Here is a 23,162-nt window from a genome sequence, read left to right on the forward strand (position 1 = left end):
GATGCTGACGCCTTAGCTGACAAGAGTGTCTCTGGGTTCACTTTCTGGTCCTCACAGTAGCTTCATCAGAATCCGGAGCATTTGGACACCATGGACAGCAACAGCACAGCATGGAGCTCCAGCTCTCCTCCTACATCCACCTACACGGAGATGATGGTGACGGCAGCGCCCACCATCTTCCCTCCGGTGGGCTACAGCATACTATCTTTCCTCATGTTCATCAACACGGTGTTGTCAGTTTTCAACAACGGTCTCGTCATAATGGTGATGCTCAGGAATCCGTCTCTCCTCCAGCCTATGAACGTTTTTATCTTCAGCCTGGCCGTGTCTGATCTCATGATCGGCTTGTGCGGTTCGCTGATCGCCACCATCACAAACTACCAGGGCTCTTACTTTATTGGCCACGGAGCCTGTGTGTTTCAAGGGTTTTCAGTGAATTACTTTGGTGAGTGTAGCTGCGAGGAGGTATTTCTTTTGTTGCTGCAGTTCACGGGTAGATTTGAGCTTCTTGTCCTTCAACTTGTCAATAATGAACACTTGCATTCCTGTTTCGGTTGCTGTGCTTGAAATATAGCAAATATTTGTTGTTGCTTCCCTGTGACACCGTGTCAACTGTGACACTTTGCTGTTAATACTCTAATGATCTGCTATCACTGTCTTACGGGACCTATGTTTATTACAGTTAAGACCATAAAACTTTATCTTATTTGCAGCTGCAAGCTCAGGTTTGTGTGTTTTTATAATGTTGATTTGTTTCCCTTGCCTAGGCTTGGTGTCTCTTTGCACTCTTACTCTACTTGCCTTTGAGCGGTACAATTTGGTGTGTAACCCAAAATCTGGTTTTAAGCTGAGCATGCGGAGGAGCATCACCGGGCTGATGTTTGTCTGGGTCTTCTGCTTGTTTTGGGCTGTTACTCCATTATTTGGGTGGAGCTCCTACGGACCGGAGGGGGTCCAGACTTCCTGCTCTCTGGCGTGGGAGGAGAGATCATGGAGCAACTACAGCTATCTGATCCTCTATACTCTCCTCTGCTTCATCCTCCCAGTTGCAATAATCATCTACTGCTACTACAAAGTGCTGAAATCTCTAAATAAGGTGGGCTCAGGGGTTTTGCACATTTAAGAAACCCTTTGGATGGTAATTAAAATGTGTTATAGAACAGTTATTGGTTTTTAATGTGGCTCACATTTTCTTTCCACCAGCTGAACAGGAGCATCGAGTTGCAGGGCGGACAGTCCAGGCAGAGTGACAATGATCACGCTGTTATTATGGTCTTGGCAATGATTGTTGCATTTTTTGTCTGCTGGCTGCCTTACACGGCATTGTCGGTGGTTGTGGTTGTGGATCCAGATTTGTTCATCCCTCCACTGGTAGCCACATTGCCCATGTACTTTGCCAAGACCAGCCCTGTCTACAACCCCATCATCTACTTCCTCTCAAACAAACAGGTAAGCGACTCGAATGTGTGTTTACTTTGGAGTGATGAAACTGAGAGAGAAGAAAAACATATTTTAACAGCCCAGAGTGCTCTTGACAGAGTTTTATCTCATCTACCAGTTTCGTGACTGCGCCCTGGAGGTGTTGTCCTGCGGGCACTACATCCCCCATGGGCCCACCAGCCTCAGCATCCCCATGCGCTCCATGAACAGGGGGAGCTGTCTGTCCTCCATAAGCAGGAGTGCCAACATGCACAGCAAGGTGCTGCCCGTTTGATTTTTGCCAGCCAACATAAACAAGGTGACATGGTTGTCAGTGTTCATCGTTGCCTCATCAAGGACACAAACCTGAACATCTGTCGGCTTGTGTCTTTCACAGACGTTTTCACTGTTTTCCATTGAAAACAGAGACGGCACGGAGACTGTAGCTCGATTTTCAGACAGTGGAGGACTCGCAGGGAAACTTTAGGATGTGCACTTATGCAATAAGATAGCATAATTGGGAAAACAAAGATTAATTATTTTGTTCATTTTCTTATTTTTTAAATCCTTTCTTGAGGCTAGTTTGTTTTGCCATTTATTTGAACAATATTACTTTGCAGGTATTTCATATTGTCTCGTCCTTCTGTTTCACTCTGTAGCAATGAGAATATTCACTGAGGCTATTTCATTTCTTGTGATTGGTTTCAAGTCAGTCAACTGTCGCATTTTTGTATTGATATTTGGAGCCTTATTAGAAACTTTCCAGATTGAGAGAGGGGCTCTTGTGAGGAAAGAAAACACTGAATCAAAAGAATGTTTTGTGAGATCTGTAGTTCCAGTTTGTAATTTTCCATTTGTATGCATATTTATCAAGGCAAAACAAAGCAATCACAGCCAGTCTGCAAAAGAAGTAAAGTCCCTATTGTTCATGAATAAAAGGCAGCTGATCTGGTTTCGCACAGTTTTCACACAGAGTATGGAGGCATTGAAATGTAAATAAAAACATAAAGCCTTTTACTGGAAACAAGAGTTCTCATTTTATGTATGATGTGCTGTATGACATCTTTTCCTATTTAAGATTATTATGCAAAGAGAAAATTAGGTCAGCAGAGACCAGCTCCATGTTCTGGGGCAAATTCTTAGATTTGTTGCGTCTTCAAAAATAACTTGAGCCCTTACCCATCTTGTGCAGCCTCCCGACGTCCTCTGCACAAAACACTGCTGCAGTGTATGCAGGTATAATTTCACACAAAAGCTCCTGTCTGGATAAGCGATGCACTGGATTCAATTATGTATTCGGGTGTAGAGAAACAGCAAAAATAGCATAATATGCTCAAAGCAAATTATCACTTCCAGTGAAATGAGGTTAGAAAAACATAGAAAAACACATTTGGGGGGCACTTGATAGCAAGACTGCTGCACAGCTCACCTTGTGCATGGGGAGTAAAAGACTAATTCATTCATTTGACTGTTCTGAAGTCTCATCATTCTTTATCATTTAGTATTTTCTATTGAGTTTATTTTGTGTTTTTTTTTTGTTTGTTTGATAAACAGTTAAAGGGGTATCAGGCAGTTCAGAGAAGGATAGCATGATAAATAAAAAATTCTGGACTTAATTCAAACCCAGAAAAATCTTGCCACAACTCACAATGAGTCATGAGGATTAATGCGTCACTGGATAAAGATAAAGCAAAAATACTCACTCTTTTTTAGTTGCTGTAAACAAAGGGGATTTAGAAAAAATGTATTAATAGATTTGATAATTTGTGTGTTTGACTCTCCAAGCACTCCAGCTGGCTCTTTTCAGTTGTGAATATAAAAGCTGTCCCTTACTGTTCACGCTGAAATGAAGCATTTGGTTTCCTCTAGTGAGCACAGACTGTAAGCAGACTGCCTCCTTTTGTACTGTACCATTGTTTGTAAATCTGCAAGCAAGACACATACTTTGCTCTCTGTTTGGTACCCCCACTTTAATATTTTCTGTGTAACTTTTTGTAGACATGTTAGCCCTTTTTGATTGGTTTAGGTTAGTTAATGAAATAGTCAGTCTGATTGTGTCATTGTTTGCCACACTTACTTCAAATATTGTAAATGGGGATTTGCTTCTAAATAAAGTCTCTGTAACTACTATTCATTCTAAGGAGCATATTTTATCCTGTCTCTGTTTATGGTGCGCTGATGTTGCATTGATTGTTGGCTGGATCCAGACTTGGATCCACCCAAAGAACTGACTGAGATGGAAACAGAGGGGGAAAAGGGACATCTTTCAGCAGTTTCTTTTCCAGTTTATTTCCCATATGATTTTGAGAGACGTTTTCTTGGTCTAATTTGTAGAATGGTCAGGAGTACATTTTATTGTGTTGATCTAATCCCAGATTTGGCATAGTCCATAAGCCTTCACATTTGAAGCAAAGAGCATTTCACACTTTATCTCCAAACAGGATTACACAATGTCATACCATAATCCTGCAGCACTGCTCCCATAATTTCCTGAGCCAATTCGAGAACTCCCAACTCATCAATCTGGCATACATAATGCCAAGTTGTTAACCTTATGGAGGTACTGTTTTTAAATTAAACAGACAGCAGTTCATGTGCATCACAGTGCCATACTGTCATCATTATTGATCTGAAGTCCTGGTTGGTTTAATAAAGTTTTATATATACATTCATCAGTGATGCAATAATCATGACATAACTGCCATTCAATTAACAACCATCTTTTGTTCCCCCGGTTTTCTCTGCTGTGAAAACACTGCAGAGTTTTTAATGAATGTGAACAGTGAGGCCTCCCAGGTGGCCAATGGGTGCTCTGGAGTGATAATGAAAAGGGTGGGTACTTTGGTTTAACTTGTCTAAGCTGCAGCTTTACCCATTATTCATTCATTGGAGATGCACGGCGACAGGAGAAGCGGGCTTGACGTTTGCTCAGTCAGAGCAGACAGAGTGAAGACAGACAACTGAGCATGTTGACTCTTTGAACCTGGAGATGAGAGGGGAGCCTGCACCTGCATGGGACTCTGGGAACATCACCATTTGGGAGGAATACATCAACGTTGCCCTTGTAGTGGCAAACAGCTTGGTTCTGTTAATCACCTCTGTTGTGGGAGTTGCAGCGAATATTTTTGTCATACTGGCAGTGTATCACCAAAAGTCTCTGCAAACTTCTATCAATGCACTGGTGGTGAATCTTGCTGTCATAGACTCTCTGCGCTGTGTAATCGACTGCCCCATTCTACTACTAATTATCGTGACAGTGTATCAAAGAGCGACTGTGGACGATCTGATCTGTGACGCACAAATGGCCTCTTTCTCTTTCAGCTGCTGTATCCAGTTGTTGACTCTGGCATGCATAAGTGCAGAGAGATACCAGGCAATTGCACAACCCTTCAAAGCCAGTCAACGAAAAAGACGGATCATGGTACTGATTCCTCTCACATGGAGCTTGGCTATTCTGGTGGCTGTTTTTTGTCTGATATTTTTTAAAGACTCGCCTGTTTATGTGAGATGCCAAGGAAGTCAGAGAGGATCAATGTTCTCCTATGACACCATTGGACTTTACATGCTGCTTCCACTTTGGGCAGCCTGCTTCACTATTATCATTGGATTCTATGCTCGCATATTTGCCCTTTTGAGATCACACAATCGCAAAATATTTGATGAAGGTACTTCTGTCCCCAAAAAGGAATCAACAGAAGATAAGCAAAAGACAGAGGAAATCACAGTTGTGGAAAATGGACATGGAAAATCTGAGCAAGGTCAGATCCTTAGGATAAGTGTCGCTCAAACACAGGCTGAAACAAATCCATTCAAGGAAAATCCTACTCTCACCTCGGGAGAAGCCCCACAATGTGTCTCCATCAGGTCTGAGGAGAAAAAAGGATTAAAAAATCCAGCGGAGGGGAGTCACTTGGAAACACAAAAACCTCACCTTCTTGCAATGCAGGTTGCTGTGCAGGCTGTGGAGAAACCTTTAAAAACAAAACAATCCAGCCCCTGTTCCGTGAAAATTGAAAAAAACGTGTCTAATCAAGACGCTGTTACTAATGTTGAGAGCTCAAACACAACAATGCAGAAAGTGTCAAGCAATTCTAACACAGAAACACAGGCCAGAGAAAGACAAAAAACTGACAAAGCAGCCAAAGAAACAAGCCGCCTTGTTGTTTTGTCTCCACAGTTACAGGATCCTGAATCTACCTCTGTCTTGGAGAATGATCTGAAACCAGCTAAGAGCATGAACGGAGAAGAAGCACAGGCTGTTGCTTCATTAGATCAAGTGTCCTCACCACCTCCAGTCACAAGCAATGAAGCTCTAAAACAACCCACAGAGGTAGAAGGTGCTGTTTGCATGATGCCTTCAAAATCAAGTAATGAGAGAGCAAGAAAAAAGAAAGAAAGCAAAATGGCCAGGCGTGCTGGCTACATCATTTTAACCTTCCTCATATTTTGGCTACCTCTGATCACAACTATCCTGATGAATTTTCTCATTCACAAAAACAAGAATACAAAGGTAAGTCTTTATAGAATCACTTATAACAATATAAAGATATATTATAACACGTTTCCACGTGATGGCATCATATACTTTGATATTTGATTGAGCATGTCTGTACATGTAGACCCATGGCTGAAAACTGTTAGCTCTATGATAAAAGGCATATCTAGGGATCTCTAACACTTTGCAAATTTCTTTTCTTTGTTATTTCAGACACAAATTTTTCAGGACCTGGAGATCCTGTCGGTGTCTGTTGCCTGCATCACCTCACTGAGTGACCCGATAACCTACGCTGCAGTAAACCCTCAGTTCCGATCAGAGTTTTATAAGATGAGAAGCTGGATTAAATCCAGATTCAATAAGAAATGATAAAGTCTCCACATCTGTCCACCTCATGATGACTAAATAACCACATTTGTACATATGCAGCTGCATATTGAACTATCAATGGATCTGAATTGGACATGCCATAAGTATGAATTTGTTGTTTGGTGGTAAAAGGCCTATTATTTAATATGCTGCTGTGTTATCTTAGATTTTGTGCAGCTAACTTCTCAGCAGTTGCTTACTGGGGAAGACCAGACATGACGGTTGCTGTGAGGAGCTGCCCATATCAACACAGTGAGCTCAGCTGTGAAGCTCTCAGTCAAACAATCACCAAGGCCAGCTTGTCTGTCTCTGGAGACCATGCTTCCACGACCCACCGCTGGGCGAGTCAGGCCCTCACATGTTCTCCAGCAGCACATCCTTATTATCCAATCCTGCTATTAGTGATGCTGTTGGAGTAATCAGGAAAAAACATTATGAAATCATCCTAATTGAAATGCATGTCTAAAAATAAAAAAAAGACATGGGTCGTTTCATGGATGCTTCAGTAGAGCTACACTGTTTATTCTATCCACTGCACCAAATGCACAATGTGTGATTATTTTTCCCATTTCCCTACCCCAAATCTTTGCAGTCCTTGACAAAATTTGTATTTAATTAAAAGCACGGTGTTGAAGAAAATACATCAGCCTTATTGTGTTTCTCTCCATTGATCTGTTTTTTTTTCTTCTTTTTTTTTTTTTTACTGACAAACCTCCAACAAGAAGCAGAGACACACTTTAATAAAACAGAATTCCGCAATGACAGCATGCAAATCCTCAATTCAATCGTTTAACAGACAGAAATAGTTTGCCAACAAACTGTTGAACTAAATCTAGAAATAAGAGGAGCCAACTTCAAATGCATTTGATAAAGTCTTAACTGAGATATTTACAATATGAAAAATACACAAAATGGCTTTTTAACACGATGGGGTCTACCAAGTCTTGCTTTTGAATATTATCATTTATGAGGAAGTCATGGAATGGATGTTCAACACTCTTTCATAAGGTTTTCCAGGTTAATACTACAGTGTGTGTCCACATTAGGGTTAGTATTAGTTGCCGAGAACATTCAGTTACATATTTACCTTGTGCCCTAACTAATACTGTATATACCCTGTATAGCTCTCAATATCAATTGTTAACAGTGGCTTTTACACAGATCCAGAATGTCAGATATGTAAGATAACACAGATTTTTGTCATTTTGATTTTCACTTGCACATTTCACAAACATGTCAGGATGTGTTGTATATTTTACTTATCAAGCGATGACGATCAACCAGTTAATGAGTCAGTTAATGAATATTCACAGCAGCCATCCATTGAAGTGGATGTAAGTTTTCTGCATTTACAACAGTGAAGGAAAGATGAGAAAGTATTCATTGAGAGGTTTCAGAAACAATCCATGGAACAGGGTGGTGAGAGAGGTGAATGTTAAACAGATTTAATATTCACAAAGATGGTCTTCGGGTAATCAATACATGTGCTTTGTCACCAGAGGCCATTGAGAATGATCCCTAACAATCTGCCTTCTCCCCCTTTGATTCAGAGACGACAAATACAACTACATTACATATTCAAAAATAAAGTTTTTTTTTTTTTTTTTTCTCAGTATGTTTAGGCAACAATGACAACCACACATTCCCAACACCTCCTCACTCTGCTGTGCTTAGTGACGCAAAATCTGCAGGTTCACTTCAACTTCCATGGCAGCTGTCTACATCATTTCAATACCATGCAGAGTTTGACATCAGATGAGCTCATGACTTGAAAAAACCCCCAACCTCTGTTAATCTTATAATCCCTCCAGATTATGGCAGGTTGATGCTCGGTGGTCCCTCTCCTCAGCATCTGGTGCATCTTGAGACCAGTTAGCTGATCAGATCAGATAGGCATGACATCTACAAGGCAGATACTCGGACAATGTTGCTCTGAGAATACGTGGTGGTGGAGCCATCCTCGTCTGATGAGGTCACCACAGGGGCAGATAGCCTGACCATGGAGGGGGTGATGTAAGGTTCATCACATTTCAAGGGCACAGTCTCATCAAGTTTTGCATTCAGGCAGGAGCGGCTGAGAGAGAAAATCAGATTGAGAGGGGCTGAAAAATCTGACCTTGGAAATGTATTACACAAAGCTCGTAATACACTCTAAGAGTCCCTTTACACATTCTTATATAAGTACAGAAGCCAGTTTTTATAAGAGTTAAAAAGCCTCTTAAGAGAAATATTATAGAGAAATATTTGTTTTTTTTTAAGAGCAGCATTTGTCAATAGAAAATACACCCAATTAGAACACTGTATACATGAAACCAACAGCTGAGACTGAATAAACTGCGTATGTCATCACACTCTGTTTGCACATGCTTCATACTGTGAGAAAAAAGTTGTTATAAGCAAAATCAAGTGTCACATAAGAAATGTGAGAAACTTAACTTATTAGAAATATCTGTGAACTTCATGTGCATGTGATTCACAGTGAGATATTTCACTCACATTATTTACAGCCCCATTTCAAAACAAAAAGTTAAGACACTGATACATTTATACATATGTACACACACATATATACATTCTTTATATGGGATTTCAACTACTTAACAATCTGGGGACTTTTTGTGCCATGATCTGTCAGCTGTTTTGAGATTTAGCACATGGGCCCCTCCTACAGAGTAATGCTGTTGTAATTTTAGCAGAATGTGGTTTGGCATGATTTTGCTGAAATGAGCAAAGCCTTCTCTGAAAACATCTAAATGGCAGCATATGCTTCAAAACCCTTGATGCTGTTTATGTGTTGTTATTTTTTTCCTTTGCATGGGAGAATTTTGCCCCCCTAAGATTTTTTGGGGGTCAGCATTGAATGATGGTGACAAACTAAAACCTAAAACCAGAGGTGTTCCCGGGCCCATGTAGAGTTTTCCCCCGACAGACTCGTGTCTGTTTATAATGTAGTGTTGCTCGAGCAACAACTCGGGGACAAAAAGAAACTGATCAATCTATAGTAGTCTAACTATCTCTAAAAGTTGGTATTTTGAGAATGTGAGCTCAAAAACAGCCAACAGAATACAGCGTGATGCCCCTGGCAGGAAGTGGTAGTCACTGGACCTGCCGCAGGCCCTGGCCCTGACCTGACTGTAGCCCTCAGAGAACTGAGGATAAACAAGGTACTACTTGCAATAAGCAAGGCATAAACTGGCTTATTTTAGTGCGTGTACCCACATTTGAAAAGTCTCTTTAGACATCTTTCTTTAGGTCCGAAACATAATGCTTTTTCTCAATCTTTTTATATTACTATTTAACTTGGATGGTAAAATCTTTTTCAATCTTTACAGTAACTATTTTTAGAAAGTTGAAATGTTTCAGTCCCCATGGTGATGGTGGTATCAAATTCAAAATAAGCATATTTTTTTCTCAGTTTTAGCATTTGGAACTTTATATATTTAAAATCAATTTAGATATAAAAGATTTGTTCACTTTCTGAAGTCTTTAGATTTGCATTTTCAGCATTTTCTGCAACATGTTGTTCATTTACTGTTCTTTGATTTCATTACAAATATTTTTTCAGAATACAATGCAAATTTGCACAAATCAAGTCAACACTGTCTGCAGATTCTCTCACAATGAATCAGTAATTAAATTTTCTTGCATGGAATCAATTGGGTGTGTCTAATCTAAGTGCCTCTAGGATTCACAGTCTGCATGTGTTTATTTAATGTGTGTCAAGGGAAACAGAGATAAAGAAAAAAAAAAGACAGACTACCTGTTGGGCACTGGCCTCTCTCTTATCTGTATGGTGCTGAGCTCCTGGTTGTTTGTGCTGGGCAGGCTGAAACTGTTCTTCTTCCGGTGGCGTCGAGAGCAGCATGAGCTGAGGCCATGTGGAGACGAGGACAGCGAGGAGGTACGGGAGCCCGACTTATTCACCACAGAGATCTCCATGCAGTTGGCCTGAAATGTCTGCTCGTCCACAAACTCATGATTCTGCAGAGGACAAGGGTGGAAATTTGGAGTCAGTGTTGCTTGTGACTCACTCTTTCAGATCAGTGATCGACTTCGCTAAATAATGAGTAAAGTTGTTTCATAGCGAAGACTAAGCAGACTGAACAGAAGCCGTAAGAAAATTGTTTGATAATTGGAAAATGACTCATCAGGGGAATAGAACTATTCTGGCCCAGATGTCCATATTAAGTGCCATCTGTGAAAACACAACTGTTAGCTCTGACAAATGAGCATGACTTGAAGGTCAGACTTCACGTGTGTTTTGGGCCTGGCCAGCAGGTGGCAGTGCGACACAATGGAGGATCTGATGCCATGCCTTGAATCACGTCTCTATACTCATACTTCCTTTCTGTTACTGCTGCTCTTCTCTCTGTCCAACATTTAAAATACAAATCGTGGAAGGCCTGATGTAAACATCTGCACTGGCATCTGAATGGTATGACCATTACAGAGCTTTTCCCAGACAAGCCTCCTACCAGTAGGAGAATGAACTAAGGGGAGCCACACCGATATGCTACCTCTCCATGTCCCTGGACAGGGTTTAGGACTCTGAGTGGAGAAATCGTGTCACAGCCATGCATTAAAGAAGCTCTTACATTTCTAAACTATAGATAGTATAAACTGTGGTGGGCTGGCTTGTTTGGAAGAAATAATGTTACTGGCAGACAGAGTCGTGTTATCTTTAGCAAGTTGCTGGCAAAGGGACTCAACATTTCCCAACCCCATTTAGAGCTATTTCTAACTAGCGCTGCTTATTAAATAGATTCTACAGTTTGAGCACGGATGAAAATAACTCACTTCTATTTACAATTATAACATATGATGCAATTATGTATAAAAGTAACAGGGTTTTTTGTTTTCGGAAAGCCATTTTAAAGCAGCACAAAAGAAGTCTGTGAACCTTAAAACTACGTGCTTCAGACTAATTTTGAAATACACCAACCTTTGTCATGCTTATCCTTGGGCCCTCAACTGACCAGAAGCCCGAGGGATGAGCGAGTGCATTTACATTGGTTCCCAGAATGACACAACACCATTTTTCCTTGTTGCACCACGTAATACACCAGCAATTAAATAACAGCACAATTTTGTCATAATAGATGAAGGCAAAAAGTAAAACAAAAAAAAAAGACACATTTGCCATTATGAATAAAGCTTTTAAAAAAGCACTCTGGCAGGTGCAGCAACTAGACCCGAGACAACACTATGAGAGGAAGAACAGAAGAAGAGATAAAGTGTACGAGCAACACACAGGACAAGAATAAACATCGGATTGGATTTTACGTCTGGAAAGAGTTCATAGACTCAGAGTTAGTGTAATTGTTGCTATGAGTGAGTAATAACTCATTAGCTCTCAAGTTCTATCGTGCTTGCTTTGCTTGGATCTGTTGGTGAAGTAGTGGGTTTGAATTCATGAAAATAATACGATCATAACCATTTCTCTCTGAAGGCTGGAAATCAGACGAGGTTGGAGCTGTGACTAAGTCCTATAATAAAACCAATTAAACATGTTTGAATTCTCCAGGCATTTACTTTTGTGCTCAGTGTCGTCACTAACTATTACAACAGCAGAGTTTTTCTATTCATGTTCCAGAACCTCATCATTATTGTTTCTGGCTCACAGAAGAAGCCTCAGTTAGGCTCCTCAGGTCCCTTTCAGACTAACATGAAAATACGTCTCATGTAAAAATGTTTGGTCAGTTTTAGCAAATTTCACATCAAAATCTTGGACGTTTGCAGCCTTTCAAACGTCCTCTACTATCTTGCAACACTGTAATATATACAATGAGCATTATGTTGCACATGTATTGATTTCACACATATGGCAATTCAAATCCTTCAAAAATATAAGTCAGAAAAAGCAAACTACATTACAAATGAACTGGAACATTTTATTTATTTGTTTTGTCTTTTAATGAGTACTTGTAAGCTGTGCATGTACAGGGTTCACACAGAGGTTAGTTTTTAAAACAGCAGGGTTACATCCCAGAGCTGTAGAGAGAGTGAAAGATCAAAAGAAGCTAGAGAATTAGGCAGTTCTTTACCCTTAAATAACAACAGTGTTTTTTTTTCTGTAACTTTATTTGTAATAGTGACTGTGCCGATTTGTCTTTTTTTCAGTATGGCAAAAGTCTGTTTTTATCTAGTTGCTGGTGAAGTTGCTGGTTTCTTGTGTGTTATGTGATACTGTAAGCAAAAAAAGTTGGGCAGGAACTTGGGCAGGAAAGCAAAGTGAAGTGCGGTATCTTAACCTCTGGACGTTACAGAGCATCTTCAGGCCAGGGAATGTGCATCACAAAGGTTGGTGTACTTCAAAACGAGCCAGAAGCACATGGCTTCAAGGTTCACAAACTTGCCTAGTGTTGCTTTAAAGTGTGTCACTAAGATGGTGAAAATTAAAGTTATTGCATTTCTACTAAACACAGATTTTAAGGAGAAACAAAATTCATTTTACCGTGGTCTTCTCCAAGCAGTGCAGCAGGTGATGATGTTGGCTCTCAAAAGGAGGGTGGGCAGATTTCCCAATCAGGGCTTGTCCTGCCTCCTTGGAGGCCTTGAAAGACACAAAGTTAAAACAGACAAAGACAAGGGGGAAAAAAAAAGGTGCAATGTAGATGAACAGGCTTGGACTCTGAACAGAAACAGTCTCAGGCAACAGCTAGTAGCTCGGTGATGTGGCGGAGAGAAGGCGAAGCACTGAGTTGAAATGCTGATCTGTAGCACGGCAGCCAGTCTACTGAACCTAGTGAGATGGTAATGTTTCACAGATGTATGGAGACTGTGGCTGACTACAACGTGTTTGACCGATAGGATTGATATCACCACTCTTTCACTGTTTTGGTATGGAGGACCAGAAAAGTCTAATTCAAGCTGAGCTCATTTCAGTGCAACAGCAGTGGCACACCTGGACACAGATCGAACAGATTGCACCAAACACAGCACAAATTCCAGACCATAACAACACTACACATCTGACACACACACACACACACACACACACACACACACTTGATGGAGTTCTGCACGGCTCTGGGATGAAAGGTATGTTGTATTAGTCTGCACGACAACCTGGATGCTCAAGAAATCACACACAAAAACACTTAACAGATCAAACACAGAGTTTAGAGGAGATGCAGGCTGAGCAGACAGCCGCCATGGGCAACCTACTCTCCAGTAAGCCTTTGGTTCCCTCCTTCCCCTCCAAACCCTGTTGGACAAACATGCATAGCTTGGTCATGAGTCACTGTGACTGTAATGGCCGTGCTCCCCCAGAAGGCAAGTGTGCCCGCCTGGCCCTCCTGCTGTATTGACAGAAAGAGAGAGTGTCGACGAGGCATGTTAATGCTGCAGCTGAGAGGTGTGATGTACGAGAGTGGACGATAACACTGAAGCACTGGAATGACAGCAGCCCCTGCATTACAGTATGAGAAGCCCCCCCTCCACCTCCCGTGTGTGTTGTGGCATGGCCCCCCCGATCCCAGAGCAGAGCGGCATGCAAGCATCAGCGAGGCCCAGGTCAGGCAGCCCCCAAGCTGCTGCTTGGCCCTGTTACCTCCTCCAGTGAGTCGATCAGGAGCCCATTTTGTTTGTAGCGCATATAGGCATTAGTGCCTCGAATCTTCGTAGCGCGGATTCTAGCAAGGCGAGTTTTCTGTTTGAACAAACAGATCTCTGTTTTAGCCTCTGACGGTTTGTCTCTCACACTAATTGGCTCCGTCTCTCTGGCAGCCACAGTATTTAGTAGTAAGAAGTTCTGTTTAAATCTACGATTACTAAATTCTGCCTTAGCAAAGACTTTTAGAGAGAAAAAAATATGCACATTTTGCTACTGAAAAGCTGCTGACACAATACTCTGAAGATCATTTTCACAGTTAAAGTCATTCCCTCTCTTATTTCTTTCTCCCACTGTAATACACTCAAGAAAGTTTAACCCACTCAACACACACACAGACACACACAAGCACAGTAAAAGATTAATATTCTGGAAGATAGCGTCTGCCCTGTCATTCTGTTTTGTGCAGATAAGACAGCGACAGAGAAAAAAAAGGGCAGAGAGAAGCAAAATAAAGAGAAAAGGGAGTACCCTCTGCGCTCGTCGTTTCTCTGCCCGCTGGCTTTGGTGGTAGATACGGCTGAAGTTTGACACTATGACAGGGACAGGCAAGGCAATGACCAGCACCCCACTCAGAGAGCATATGGACCCAAACACCTTCCCCACGATAGTTTTTGGCACCATGTCACCGTACCTGAAAGACAGAAAACAGTGAGCACACGCTGAGCAGAAAAAACTAAGAAAGAATACTCCTTTTGAAGAACCTGCCCTGGAGATTTGTTTTTGCATGTTCAACTGTCCTGTGTTTAATGTTATTTTTAATAGTCTTGAAATAGTTACACTGACCTTGGAATATTTCACAACTTCAAATAGCAAGTCACACATTTGAAGTGGGTGAGGAATAAATAGGACTTCTCTGAAGACTCCACTTATTGGCCTACTTTCAACGTGCCATCGTGATGTACTTCTTTCAAAGCCCCGTTTCATATATAATTACACTCCTGCTGGCAGCGGCTAATGCTTTCACGTCGTGACCAAATGCACTACACATCCTCTGTGACCTCTGTTTGCCAAATAGCTTGTGAAAAATGCAGGGAGTAGTTTCATATCGAGTGAAAGCGAGTAGGTGAGGGTCACAGTGTGATGCTGAACCCTGGAGAAACAGTTTAAAATTATGGACCTCTGTAACAGCCACTGGTGTAAATTTTATTCTCTTTCTCACATTAATGCAGGGCTTGAATGTGAAATGCATTTGATGGTGTGCCTTAGCACAAACAGGCTGCATTCAGTCAAAGCAGATGTGTCAAATGGAATCAAATCACTCAAGCACATTAATGTCTCGGTCCTCTATTAGAAAGTCAGACATGACTACGCTCCAGGTAAAACCAAAACTCAGCCTCTTACACTCGCAGACAACTCGAGTGCCATTTCACAGGGAGCACAATCAGGGGCACAAAACTAAACATTTAGCTGCAAACAGTGACATCATTGATTAAAGACTGAGCCCATTGAGCCCATTCCTCACATTCAAACTAGAGAATATTTCAGCAATAAATACAGAGTTCAACCTTGTCCTTGTGTAAGCAAATCTTAATGTGATCACCAGAATCTTTACATCATCTTGTTCTCTGATGAATAAGGAATAGATTTAGTTTCAGTAGTGAGGACAGAGTTCATACACTGGAGTCATACATACAGTCTTTGGTAGCTCCATTCAGCAAAAAGTAAAAGGACCAACTTTAATCATCATTGTTTTTTTTTAGATGTGCCAGAATGAACCAAAATGTGGTTTTTCATCTGTAGTCCCTTGACAGCAGTCATCCAAAAACAGAAACAGAATATAAAAATGATCCAAATCAATACAAGACAGATAATTCTAATTTGATTGCATTTGTCAGCTGTACAATCCATATTCAGAGGCTTTGCTGAAGATTGCAATTCTGCACAAATACAGCTATACATGTTATGCATTGAAAACTGTCCCTTGTCACCCTTACACTATTACATTTCTATCATTCTATTTGTAATGATGTAAATGTAATGAAAATAAGATTCGCTGTTAGAATTGCTGGAGGATCAGCTCAACATGGCAGGCTAAAACTTAAGAATAAAGTAATTGCTTTCTGAACTATTCTATCACCTTATCGATTCAGAGTTCCTGCAAATGATCTCTGAGCCCTGGTTTTATTGTTGTCCAAACAAAAGCACGGAAACTCGAGTGATGAAAGACATGGCAGCGTGTTTGTGGAACTGTGAGACTTTGGTATATTTACACTGGTGACAACTGACTTAAACGATTATGAAAGAATTGGGTGAGAAAAACCCAAGAATTAATTTCTGCTCAACTTCAATTCAAGATTCAGTCTTAAAACAAATATGACAATGTTTCACAAGCTTCAGAAGTTTTCTGCTTTACATACCAAAAATAATTAATTGCACTGTTATTGCAACCCATTAATTAGTTTCCCCAAAATTCACCAGAAATGTTGTGCTTTTTTACTCTGCTTTAACCACCACTTGCTACTGCATTCAGCATCATTACGCAGGCAAATTCCACCAAGGCTAATTATCAAATCAGACTCAAACCTAAAAATTCTTCACAGAAATCATCCAAATACATTGCATATTCAGTAGTAGCCCTCTGCTGACATGTTAAGCCACAGGCAACGCTGGGTTTCAAATGCAGTGCACATGAATGATTCAGTGTGTATGTTTTCCTTCTCAACACCCATCTATGTGCTACAGAGGACCAGCGCTTCGCAGGATTGCAGGTGAGGGAGATGAGTGATCGGGACCCTAATGTGCAAATGACCTGAGAAGACCATTACCTCCTGGGAGTAAGATGAATGCAGGTAGGAAGGGACATCAGCATTGCTCAGTGTCTGTGACAGCAGTGCGTCTCTCAAGTGAGGCAGGGTAATATGAATGTATCGCTACACGGGAGGTTGACTGTTTCATAAATGAAGTTGTCTAATGCCCACAGCCGCCTGCTTGAGTCATTAGCTTTAGGTTTCCATCACGATGGGCCCAACAGCCTGGGATTTTACAGAGCTTGGGCGGAAAGATGTAAAAGTGGACATTTTAATATCACGCTTGATGGGGCTTCATGTACAACAGTTTGCTTTCAAGTTGACTAATTTCACACAGATGTCATTAGTTTTACAGTTCATTACAGGTCAAGTCATTTTCCTATGTAATCACAGACGGAGCCTGACAGCAGGTGTCAAATTACAGATTCTGGATGTACTGTTGAAGGCCCATTAAAGGGATCCATATAAAAATGCATAATAGCTTGTTCCCTCACAAGAGTGTTACTGCTCACATATGTTTTATTCCAATGGGAGGAGCGTGAAGATGATGACACGTCAAGTGTGGGATACAATGTGTTCCAGTCCTCTCAGCGAGCGTCATCTTCTGAAGCAAAGCATAGTAGCGAGCAGGTGAAAAAAGAAAGGAGCAAGCGTGCTCTGGAGAGAAGCACTAACAGTGATGGATTGCTCTTGAGGGGAAAGCTGAGATGCACAAAGCTGTGCCTGCTGGATGATGGCAGAGGTAGAAATTAACGGCAGCAACAGATTAAAGTAATGTTCCTGCTTTGTTCTTGTTGTCTCTAACTGCCAGGTAGCCGCGCTTGCTACCACGAGCAGAGATGGGTGAGACACGAAGATGGATGGTCAGATTCTTATCCTCACTGCAGAGGAGGAAAAGGAATGTCGGAATGACTGAGTATCAATTTCTCAGTTCCACCCACCTGAGACCATACTGTGCTTGCACTTGCACCGGTCTTAAAAACAACGCATTCTGTGTGATTGTCCCGCAGTGAGATGGCAGCATTGCAGATGAAGCCAAGCACTGTGAGAGAATCAAACTGGGGGTGTGCCTCAGACAGTGTGAGGGAAATGTCAGACTAAAAAGAATATTTGAATTCCAGAAACGAGGGATGAATGTCTCCGCCCGGCTCGGATAATAGACCAATCAAACATTCATGAGTCCCTGTATCAGCCTGTGTGGCAGGGTTTGTGCTGTTGACCTCCATCAGGGGTGCTGTGAGACAGATTTCTGTACATGACCTCATCGCCTCACAGCAAGTGCCACTAACACTGGCCACGCCTGAACCAACAGGAACACACACACATGCAGTCACGAGAACATACACCTGTTGGTTGGTGTGTGCGTGCGTTTGTGTGTAAAAAGGCCCTTAAACTGACATCTAGTTAAACCAATCCCCCCTTCCTAAAAAAGCAATCTTGTTCCTTGATTGTCTTCCAGAACCCTGTGTCTGAAATCTGACTGCCATCTGGTTAGTGGGAAGTGAAGTATTAAAAAAGATGAAGAAGATATGGATCATTTTACAGATACGTAATTTGTTTATTTTGCTTCTCCGAGATAGCGCAGGTTCTTTTTTCCAAACAAGATTCAATTGAATCTTTTCAGGGAAAAATTAGCCCACCTTTTTTCTCAGTACCGTGCTTGTGTTGTTGGCAGTGTCTGCTTCACCTCAATAAAGTGTTGGTGGTTGGTAAATTACACAGACTCATAGCTCTGATAAAAGCCCTGAGGTCTGGAATAAGTCCTGCTATCCCACCAACTCACATTCCTGTTGTGATCATTGCAGCAGCTTAGCAATGCTGACAAAAGGATTTTGGATGATCTTTCAGCTGAGAGGGTTTTGTCAGGAGCATTAAAATCCAATCATCCTCTGGCACCTCTGTCATACTTCCAACTTCCACCTCCTGGGTTTCACTGTATAACCAGCTCACCTCCAACAGAGCTGACCGTAAAGTGTAATAATGAGAGTAAAAGGGTGTTTTAAAATTTCTGTGGTACCTTGGCTGAGGTGAAAAACATTTTAGAATACACAGCAACAACACTGTATATGCCACATTTTTTAAAAGGTCTGGAAAACATTCCTGTCTGAGATTGGACGGCAATAGAAACACATGAAATTATTTTTCATCATACTATTCCTTGTGCAAATGAACTGAGGATGGAGGGTATGGAATGATAGGAATGCTTCTAATAAGCAATTAAGCAACAAAAATGCTGAAGCTATTGCCTTTCATGTTTCTTAATAGCTTTTAAGCTGTTTAACCTTTGCTTTTCATATTTTACTTTTGCTTTGTTATTTCTAACCTGCTTTTGATTTTTCTATCAGCCTCTGCTATTTCCCTGCTGTGGGTCTTCATCTTGAAAACTCTTTTGTGAAACACAAGCTAGTAACAACAATATTGTTGGCTTGTGTATGCACGGTTTGGAGAATTGAATGGAAGAGAAAATTCCACGTGATCTGTTGGTGTCCTTAGTAAGGCAAGGATTTATGAATTGTCATTAAATGGATTGGACTAATATGGATTTTAAATCATCTGATTTCATCTGATTATAATTTGATTACGATGAATATAATTGGATTGAATTGACTGCATCTTTAAAGTGCCTTGATGTGACTTTTGTTGTGATTAATGCTACATAAGTTGAATTGAACTAAACTGAATTAAAGAATGTAAGATTGCACTAACACGTGCAGGTTATACTGCAGTCACATTGAAGAGCACCTGCTAAAGCCTGAATACACGCATACAGTAATTAAAAACTGCCACCAGTATCTCACTTGTATTGTATGTGCCTGTGATGCACTTTGTTGTCCATACAACCACTTTAAACTAAATCAAACGCTGCATGTTCAAGATCAGAATCTGCCAACTTTAACATTCTGTTTAAGAGTAGCACAGCAGCATGAAGCCGGTGAACAGCAAAAGCAATTCAGAAGTAACAAAGGAAAAGCAAAAGCACAAAAGCAAATGACACAAAAGCTACATTGTTGTACGGGGATGTGGTGGTTAGCACTGTCTCCTCACAGCAGGGGGTTCCTGGTTCAAATCCTGGCTGGGGTCTTTCTCTGTGGAGTAGACATGTCATCCCTGTGCATGTGTGGCTACTCCAGCTTCCTCCCTCAGTCCAAAAACATGCAGGTTAGGCTAATTGGTGATTTCAAATCAACCTCAGGAATGAGTGTGCATGGTTGTTTGTTTCATTTTGCCCTGTAATGGACGGGCAACCTGACCAGGCTGTATCCTGCAGCAGGGACAGGCTCTTGCCCCCCTACAATACTGAATTGTATAAAGTGGATACAAAAAATGGATTGATACATTTATCAAATCCTATCAAAATAAATAATTCCACATTGATTTATTTATCTTATATTTCTCTCTATTTTTCAGTATTTTTTTTCATTCATTCCTCTTTATATTTCATCATTTACTGTTATTCTTTCGTAGAATTATCCTATTTGTGGCACTCCTTATGTTCCACTGAGAATGAAATTAGAGGTGAAATTGACCTTGCTGGGAGCCTGAACTTCCACATTTTACATTATTCCTCTAAAATGCAGCTTAAATATGAGGCACAAGGTAGCTTAACTGGTTCGGTGGGATCCCCATCTGCTCGTAGATCAAAACCCACTTTCCCAATTCTTTCCTCTATCAAGTAAAGGCCACCAGAACCTGAAAATGATTTGAAAAGGGACACTATCGTATTAATTGTGTCTATTGTGCTGGTCTGCTGTAAATGTCAACATGTCCATGTAGAGAAGAGATGAAGCACAGCTGGGGACAGGCATGTTTTGCTTTTTTTCTAATGTATGCACCAAATGTGCAGAGAATTTCTGAAATTTTGTGTTTTTGGAGACGTGTTTTACCTTTTTTTGCTGTATTTTTGGTTTTTATTATTGCGTTTAGCCTTTCCTGGTTCGTGTATAAAGAGCTTTGCAGTATTTGATTTTACTGCTAAATGATCATGGGCTGGTTGTTCAAATGAAACAAAGTGTATAAAAAGAAATATATAATATGGTGATGAAGATACTGAAGCTGATGGACCGTGACATGCTTGATCAGTTTATGAAGTTAACCTTTCACCTTTCACATTACAACTTTTTGAACCATTTCAATGACCTGTTTGACCTGCAGTAGAGAAGCAAGTTTAATGTTACAGTCGCATTTGAAGAGATTTTTTGATCTTATTAAATCAATCATAGTAAAGATATTGACTCTATCTTTCATCAAACTGCATTATGATCTACACCACTTAGATATTTCACAGAGAGGCAGTGGATTGGAACTTGTTTAATTAATACATTAACTCATTTGATTAATCAGTTGATTAGAATTAAGATGAACTGAGCACACAGTCCTATCTCGTGCACCATCTATGCATGTGGCTTCATGGCAGTAATTACTGTGAGGGCCTGAAATCTTGATAATCTGAATCTCAATTTAATTTCAATCTCACCTTCATCCATGAGGTTGATTTAACTGTACATCCCTCCAGCATTTGTCTCAAGTTCTCTGGAAGTACGAACAATCGTACTAAGACACTTTTGTTGGCTTTGCGAGAGCAAGACATTCATACAGAAATGAAAAGTTATAAATAGTAACAGTAGTAACACTCTAAGTCAGAAATTTGAGAGTCTCTCTGTATCGTGTGTCCTCAGCGCCTCTTTGGTAATTCTCTGAATGCATGATTTTCTGTTTGACCTTCACCAACCATCTCATAGCACACGCCTTCCTATCTTGCTTCCTGAGGTAATTCTCTAGCCCGGTTTCACAGCTCAGTAGCTTCAACAGCGCTGACAAGCCCTCCAAACCTGTGAGACCAAAACCTGTCAATTATGTTGAAACTCTGATACTATCTCCGACTGTACCAGAAGTTGAAAATGATAGAGAAAGTCGTTAGACCTGTGCAGGGACAGCAGTATAGTGGAAAGGTTGGGAACTACAGCATGCCTGAAATTTGATGGCACATAAAGCGACAGCAGAAGATCAAAGGATGTCAGGGTGGACAAAACCTTTACATTTTTGTCCTCGGACCTAACATAGGCTCCTCAAGACATTAATCTGACCAACTAGAGAAAGGCTTCATTTAATACAACTCATGACAAGAAGCAAATGGCGCAATGCTGCACAACAATCCGATTCTCTGTACCTTTATCCACAAGGCTGAAAGAGCACAATATTCATCCTTGCTGACAGTTAAATAATAGATGGAGCAAAAAAAAATGCAATTTTCCTTCTGAACTCCATCATGCTATGAACTATGAATTCAAAATTTGAAGAAAATGGATTATACTGCCTGAGTGCCACAGAGGCGTACAAACATGAGTGACAAGAAGAAATACATTTTCTGCAGTTTTATTTGTGAAGACTGCAAGATTTATGGAGTGCTGCACGAGAGGTTCCAAGGGTGGTTGTGTCATATTAAGAGCCTTCATAAAAATTTTAGTTTAGGACAAAAAAAAAAAAAACACAAAGTAAAACCCGAATGCCAACAGGCAGTGAGTCTGACCATCAAGTCAGAAAAGAGAAATACAAAAGAATTCTGGACTTAAGGATGAACAAGGGTAAGTAAAAGTGATAAAGACTCTCCATGGCGTATCATATCTTCTTATTATTAATGTACTGAATCTTCTTTGTATCATCATCAGCATGTTAATAGATTAAGCACATTCTGTGTTTATCTATCTGCACTGTGACAGAGTGCCCATAAAATCTTTGTAGCAGCAGGGTGCGTGCAGCACTGCAGTGCTGGGAGACATATCTCAAGGTTTCAATGATCTGAAACCCAGTAAATGAACATGATCTCCAACACGATCTCAAAACACAAAAGATGGTCTCTGATGTTCTACACTGTATCTCTGGCTTTAGGCTGGGAGCACAGCATCCAGAATGCTGCCTCTCCTCGATTTGGACACCAAAGACTGATGGGATTAAGAGTGTGTGGGCTGATAGGACGGTGCTCTGATGCTATCCCTCAGATATACATCATTACAGAGAGGGGAATCCCACGGGCATCAGGATTAGCCTGCTAGATTTTCACTGCAGGTGATAAGGGAGAGAAGAAGAGCCTGGCAGAACTACACAACATAATGGAGAGATGGGAGAGCAGAGATAAGAGGGAGCCAAAGGGCCATGCTGCCTGGTGTAATGCGTGCGGTAGGAAAAACACAGCGCTCGAGTGTGAGTAGCTGTGAACAAAAGCAAGAGGGGAGGACAACCTTGAGATAGGTGAGCATCACAGTCTCTGTAGGCAAAAGGACATGTTGTTCTGACTGAATGTCGAACTGCAGTGAAAACAAATGTGGAACAGATGTGCGAGATTCTTTTTTTGTGTGTTTCACAATCCAGCTGAGATCCAGTCTCTGCAGATTTATGAGAGGGGATGGGAGAGGCTGAAGGTTGGCATGTGAGCTTCATGGAAACAGCCACACAGCGCAAGTCAATCAGTGGCAGTGTGTCGCAAATGAAAATTAAATGCAGACTTTGTGGTGCAGCGCTG

General features: G+C 41.0%; 3 protein-coding genes across 4 annotated transcripts in view; 2 read left to right on the top strand and 1 right to left on the bottom strand.

Moving 5' to 3' along the window:
• The first annotated feature begins 88 nt into the window (after window positions 1-88).
• parietopsin lies at window positions 89-1,714 on the top strand. The gene is made up of 4 exons (XM_072386114.1): window positions 89-445; window positions 768-1,096; window positions 1,204-1,449; window positions 1,559-1,714. The coding sequence occupies exons 1-4, from the start codon at window positions 91-93 to the stop codon at window positions 1,712-1,714; spliced, it is 1,086 nt and encodes a 361-aa protein (XP_072242215.1). The 5' UTR covers window positions 89-90.
• Window positions 1,715-4,408: 2,694 nt separating this feature from the next.
• LOC140306540 (D(2) dopamine receptor-like) lies at window positions 4,409-6,283 on the top strand. The gene is made up of 3 exons (XM_072385145.1): window positions 4,409-5,422; window positions 5,597-5,749; window positions 6,128-6,283. Exons 1-3 carry the CDS (start codon window positions 4,409-4,411, stop codon window positions 6,281-6,283), a joined length of 1,323 nt encoding a protein of 440 aa, XP_072241246.1.
• A 481-nt stretch (window positions 6,284-6,764) lies between these two features.
• The window catches only part of LOC140307303 (A-type voltage-gated potassium channel KCND2-like), a 39,962-nt gene continuing 23,564 nt past the window's right edge, over window positions 6,765-23,162 (bottom strand). Inside the window, exons 3-7 of one of the 2 annotated variants that reach the window (XM_072386115.1) lie at window positions 14,367-14,529; window positions 13,836-13,934; window positions 12,738-12,836; window positions 10,044-10,264; window positions 6,765-8,357 (exon numbers count right to left, since the gene is read on the bottom strand). In XM_072386115.1, the coding sequence (XP_072242216.1) occupies window positions 8,186-8,357; window positions 10,044-10,264; window positions 12,738-12,836; window positions 13,836-13,934; window positions 14,367-14,529 (754 nt within the window). In that variant the 3' untranslated portion in view covers window positions 6,765-8,185. The remainder of the gene's footprint in view (window positions 8,358-10,043; window positions 10,265-12,737; window positions 12,837-13,835; window positions 13,935-14,366; window positions 14,530-23,162) is intronic. The other variant, XM_072386116.1, reaches the window with a different exon arrangement.

Source organism: Leuresthes tenuis, unplaced genomic scaffold, assembly GCF_036924035.1.
Source record: "Leuresthes tenuis unplaced genomic scaffold, fLeuTen1.0.hap1 SCAF_5, whole genome shotgun sequence".
Taxonomy (NCBI): domain Eukaryota; kingdom Metazoa; phylum Chordata; class Actinopteri; order Atheriniformes; family Atherinopsidae; genus Leuresthes; species Leuresthes tenuis.

Excerpts from the sequence above, each read along its gene's own strand:
- LOC140306540 (XM_072385145.1), top strand. The coding sequence starts at position 4,409 with ATGAGAGGGGAGCCTGCACCTGCATGGGACTCTGGGAACATCACCATT. Across the intron at positions 5,423-5,596 it reads AACAATCCAGCCCCTGTTCC|TTACAGGATCCTGAATCTAC; the intron begins GTGAAAATTGAA and ends TTGTCTCCACAG. Across the intron at positions 5,750-6,127 it reads CTCTAAAACAACCCACAGAG|ACACAAATTTTTCAGGACCT; the intron begins GTAGAAGGTGCT and ends TTGTTATTTCAG.
- parietopsin (XM_072386114.1), top strand. The coding sequence starts at position 91 with ATGGACAGCAACAGCACAGCATGGAGCTCCAGCTCTCCTCCTACATCC. Across the intron at positions 1,097-1,203 it reads TGCTGAAATCTCTAAATAAG|CTGAACAGGAGCATCGAGTT; the intron begins GTGGGCTCAGGG and ends TCTTTCCACCAG. Across the intron at positions 1,450-1,558 it reads ACTTCCTCTCAAACAAACAG|TTTCGTGACTGCGCCCTGGA; the intron begins GTAAGCGACTCG and ends CTCATCTACCAG.